This window comes from Acromyrmex echinatior, chromosome 7 (assembly GCF_024713525.1).
Source record: "Acromyrmex echinatior isolate Ae372 chromosome 7, ASM2471352v2, whole genome shotgun sequence".
NCBI classification, from domain to species: domain Eukaryota; kingdom Metazoa; phylum Arthropoda; class Insecta; order Hymenoptera; family Formicidae; genus Acromyrmex; species Acromyrmex echinatior.
This window is the reverse complement of record NC_141858.1, coordinates 12,333,723-12,338,477: the sequence shown is the minus strand read 5'-3', so window position 1 is coordinate 12,338,477 and position 4,755 is coordinate 12,333,723. Positions and strand designations below refer to the sequence as shown.

The 4,755-nt window shown below is 29.3% G+C and overlaps 1 protein-coding gene across 3 annotated transcripts; it reads right to left on the bottom strand.

Annotated features, from left to right (window-relative positions):
* Positions 1-233: 233 nt before the first annotated feature.
* On the bottom strand, positions 234-4,393 carry Ets97D (DNA-binding protein Ets97D). 3 transcript variants are annotated; one of them, XM_011066477.2, is made up of 6 exons: positions 4,274-4,393; positions 3,802-4,099; positions 2,846-2,993; positions 2,692-2,768; positions 1,918-2,152; positions 234-1,821 (listed from the first exon to the last, which is right to left on the bottom strand). In XM_011066477.2, the coding sequence occupies exons 2-6, from the start codon at positions 4,063-4,065 to the stop codon at positions 1,277-1,279; spliced, it is 1,269 nt and encodes a 422-aa protein (XP_011064779.1). In that variant the 5' UTR covers positions 4,066-4,099; positions 4,274-4,393; the 3' UTR covers positions 234-1,276. The 3 variants fall into 3 exon arrangements, with proteins under 3 accessions (XP_011064779.1, XP_011064776.1, XP_011064777.1); XM_011066474.2 differs by having other exon boundaries at positions 4,198-4,388; XM_011066475.2 differs by having other exon boundaries at positions 4,164-4,386.
* Positions 4,394-4,755: the final 362 nt, after the last annotated feature.

The window sequence follows — 4,755 nt, the reverse complement described above, 5'->3', positions numbered from 1 at the left end:
TTATTATAAATTGGTATTAAACATCAGATAGAATCCTTATATTTTGTTTTCTGTTAAAATCAGATAAAAAAATATTCAAGTAGAAAGATGATTTCGATGACATCGATCTCAAAAATCATTAGGTACGTTAAAGAAATCTTAAATTTAGTTCCACTTTCAACTTGCATAAGAATTAAACGAGGAATACGCTATCCGCATGATACTAACAGAATCATGCAAAAAAGATACATTAATTACATAGCTCTTTACAAAGCGCATCGTTTATTTTTATTCGAAAATTTTAGATTACAATATCGCGTCTTTGTTTTTATCACGTCTTTTATTGAAGCAGTTTTATAAAACACTTATATTTTTTGATGGCCTTAGAATTTTACATATTAATCTAATAAGATAATAAAAAAATATATCAATATTGACTAAATACATTTAACAATTTTATCATACAACTGTTTTTCCTGTTATATACAACATTCTTTTAAATCGCCGAGACAATATATTTAACGTGAAAACTTTATAATATAATACATTACCTTGAGTTCTTGGTCGTAGTCAAAATCAAACCGAATGTGTTTTTTTAGCAAGAATGTGAAGGTATCATACAATATTATCCATATATAAATCCATAATGATACATAAATGCTTCGTAAAAGTCCACATGTAAATCCATAACGCTATGTATTATAAAATGAAATATTACATAATCATCATATATATATATATATATATATATATATATATATATATATATATATAGTGTATGTATATATATATATATATATATATATATATATATATATAATTTTCGAGTCTTAATATTACCCTATAATTCACGCTTGTATACACTACAAGATCTAATAAACACTAACTTCTAACTTATACCAATAATTTATTTTACATAAATATTAGTAAATTAAATTTTTCATGGATTGCTTATGAAATAATGATACTCACAAAGTCATCAACTTAATTCATTCGAAAGATGCGCAAAGAAATTTATAGCTAATGAAAGAATATAACGCGATAATGATATCCAATCGATAAAAGAATATCTCAAAAGTGATTGTTTTTTGACAAGAGATTTTACTGTAATGTATTATAGTAACATACTGTAGAGCTTTTTCCCATATATACAATATTTAAAATAATGTTAAATAAAATAATAGTGGTGAGATGAGATGCTTGTAATAAAAACTATTTTATTATTAATTGTAATCGAAAAAAAGGAGCACAGCAATGTCTCGCGCTGAGACATTACCGTGTCTCCTGAAACGATTTATCAGAAATATCTTCCTTCCTCAATGAGCTTATTCAATCTTCCATGCTCGACAAGTTTACTCAATTCTGCCGCTGAGTAACCTAATAACTGTTTTAAATCACAAACGAATTTGTAAACGAATCGCTTGCCATGAACTTTAGAGATCATGTCGCCATCGTAATAATACCGAAGCGCTCTGCTCAGTTTCTCGTAATTCATCGACGGCTTATTTTTTCGAGCTCCCCATAATTGCGCCACTACTTCTGGCTGATTAAGTTTGAACTCTCCTTCAGTCCCTACCCACTGAATCTCGTTCCTATATTCTTTGTCCGTTAATAGTTCTAATAAAAATTGCCACAGCTGTATCTGGCCGCTATTAACGGTTCGACTAGAACTGGCAATAGTAATGGAAGTCGGGTCGACATTTTCTAATGGTACGTTAACTACACGTGTCTGTTGGTTTACAGTAGGCTTCGGTTTTGTTACTTTCTGATGACTTCGTATTTTAATAGACTTCTCTGCAACACTTTCATTGGACAAGTCCGGTGTATCTTTTTGTACAACAGCTGCAAACAAACAGCAAAAAAATTGGTTAAAGAAATATAAAATAAAGTTCAACCATTTTATTAAATCATGTAATGCTATATTTCTTATAAACATACCAACAAATTTGCATTTTCTAAGAAGTTCGAAATGTGTCCAAAACACATCTCCTGGATCAAGAGGCACTTTTGCATGAAATTCCTCCATTGTAAGGTTACACAATTGCTCTCCGGTAATATTCCAATCAGCCAAACGTAATGATAGTATATTGAATTGTCTAACAGCCCATTGCAGCCAATGTTTCACGTGGGTTTCCGTCCATTCTCTTGGGTCGTTTGGTATTTTCAATCGCTCCTTTTTTCCCCAAAAAAATATTTTGTAATTTAAAAAATTAATAAAATACATTAATAATAAAAAAAAACTTGTCTTATAATATAACAAATATCCCTCTACATTTAAGAACGCAGGATTCCAAATCATAAAAATCAATCACGAAAATCAAAATATAAATACAATATAATCAATAAAGAAGTTGCATTATCTAAACTTCTAAGAATTTTCCAAAATTTTCATAATTCCAAGAATTGTATTTTTAGATCAATAATTTATGTGTTCCACAATTTATGTGGCCATAATTTCATAGATAAATTCAATTACTGAAGACAAAAATTTGTGTAAATGTAAAATTTATTTTTTAAATCTATATATTTCTTAAACCACAAAAATTTATATAAAATTATAAAAAAACAAATATTATATATAAAGCAAATCACGTTTCTTTTACATATTGATTTATAAAATAAAATATTAATCACATGAGATATGTATGTTTCACGTACATATATAAAAATAATATTTTAATTGCAATAATTTACACTAAAAGCTTTAATTACCTGGTCCTTTTTATACTGTGCATCTATCATCCACTTTATGACATTTGATTTGTTTTCTAGAGCAGTAGTCACCGGTACTATGTCAACAAAAATATTTTCCATTAAAGTAAAATCATTTTGACAAAAAAATAAGCGCATATACATTTATACATACAATTTTCTACAATTTCAATGAAATCATCCGCTGGCTTAAGAACGTCTACTATATTGATGCGTTTCTGCATTGGCTTTATTTGTACATTAATCTGAACCAGTCCTTCTCCTTGGACGCATTGATCAACCAAATTCTTGTGGCTTTCCAACTATTGTAACAACCAGAAAAAATACACTTCAAGCTAAATAAAATATAGCTAAATAAAATTTAGCTAATAAATATAGCTAAATAAAATATAGCTAATAGCTAATCTTTCATTGGTTATACGATAAATTTTTCAAGTTTGTTGTTGATTGGTTAGAAGATAAATAATTTCTAGAAATTCGAGAACCTCTTTATTCTGTAGCCAATCAACATACTTGAAGAATTTGTCATACAATAAATGAATATTAACTTAAGAATATATAGGATACTTTATTTTCTCTCGTGATAATTGTGTTAATGGCAGTTTTTAATTTTGAAATAAAAATCATAATATCAACCACATTGACGCTTATAAAAATATATAGAAAAAATATATTCACAAAAATTTACATATTAGCATTACTAAACACTAAGATTTGTTGTATCCGAAAATAGGATTATTTCTCTTAATAACAAAAATATCAAGATTATAATAATTTCTAAAAGAGAGCTACTTAAAGGTGACCATTAAATTATCCACAAGTTCATTAAGACATAAACACATTTTACAATAGTAAAAGCATGTGTGTACAGAACTATATTATTAATTTCAAGAATAGAATTGATGCTTGAAAATATCTATACACTATCTGGGTGCACAAATTTCCATAATTTCAGACATTTTAATTAGTCAGTCTTAAAACACTTCACATTTAAAAACTATTATAACCTTATTATCTCAGTATTATAACTTTCACTTTAAAGTGATGTTAGGAGCCAATAAAGGTTGTCGAGATCTTGTAAGAGATCTAGAACATTCTATGCTCACTTACCATTTGTGCGTTTTGTAACCAAAATGAGTAATTTCTTAAATCTAAAGAGAGCCTTTCCTGTAAAAGAGTCCTTAACACGGACAAGGGCTCCCTAATGTCCATGTGCTGCATTATAACACCTTCATTGTTATAATCTCCATTCAGGGAGTTCTCCAACGAGAAACTAGGTTCGACCTCCAGATCAGAACTTTCCTGTTGCAGCTGTGCTATGAGATCATCCTCAGAAAATATCGCTTCCGGTTCCATTTTTATTTGTCGTATCATAGCGTAATCAGAATCTTCTTCAGTGTCAAAAGAACTGAACAAGAAACAGAAAAATAAATACCTCAAGATAAGATATGGATCAGCAGATCAGATTATACCTAAAAATGCTAAGGCGTAAGCTCTCTCGTTAACCTTTTCTCAAAACTTTTCCGGTAATTCTCCAAGTTCATATCAGTCAGACACGTGCCCAAATCGCAAAGTTATTTACCTAGAACAATATTCTCAGCAACTCTTCAACAAGATAGTCATCTGCGTCAGCATAGCACATTTCCTTGTCTCAGGTCAGAAAAAAACCTGAGAACGATCATCTTAACGTTTTTCATACAACACTCAGCCCATCAACGTTCATTTTTGTGATATGGGAACTAGATACCATCTATTTTATGAAACTGTCGATAAAATCGTAGAGTCGAAAATGGATGTGATGTCATGGTGTGTGTCTGTTCTAATAAGACTTATCAGGATTGGCTGTAATTGATTGCGTTCAGCCGAGAAAATAACTTTATAAATATTGTAAAATTCTTCAATACGATTGGTTCTTGCTTTTGCTTCCTTATAGATCTAAACGTATAAATCAATTATTGTATTGAAGAACTTTATACAATTACAAAACTGCTTTTTCTGCTGAACGCAGCCATTGCTTGTATAGGTTTTACCATCTTCTTTGATGCTGTACTTTATATATCTAGT

Coding starts and splice junctions, on each gene's coding strand:
- Ets97D (XM_011066474.2), bottom strand. CDS start 4,235: ATGAACTTGGAGAATTACCGGAAAAGTTTTGAGAAAAG. Junction 4,100..4,197: donor CGGAAAAGTTTTGAGAAAAG/GTTAACGAGAGA, acceptor TTTCTTGTTCAG/TTCTTTTGACACTGAAGAAG. Junction 1,822..1,917: donor TAGAAAATGCAAATTTGTTG/GTATGTTTATAA, acceptor GTTTGTTTGCAG/CTGTTGTACAAAAAGATACA.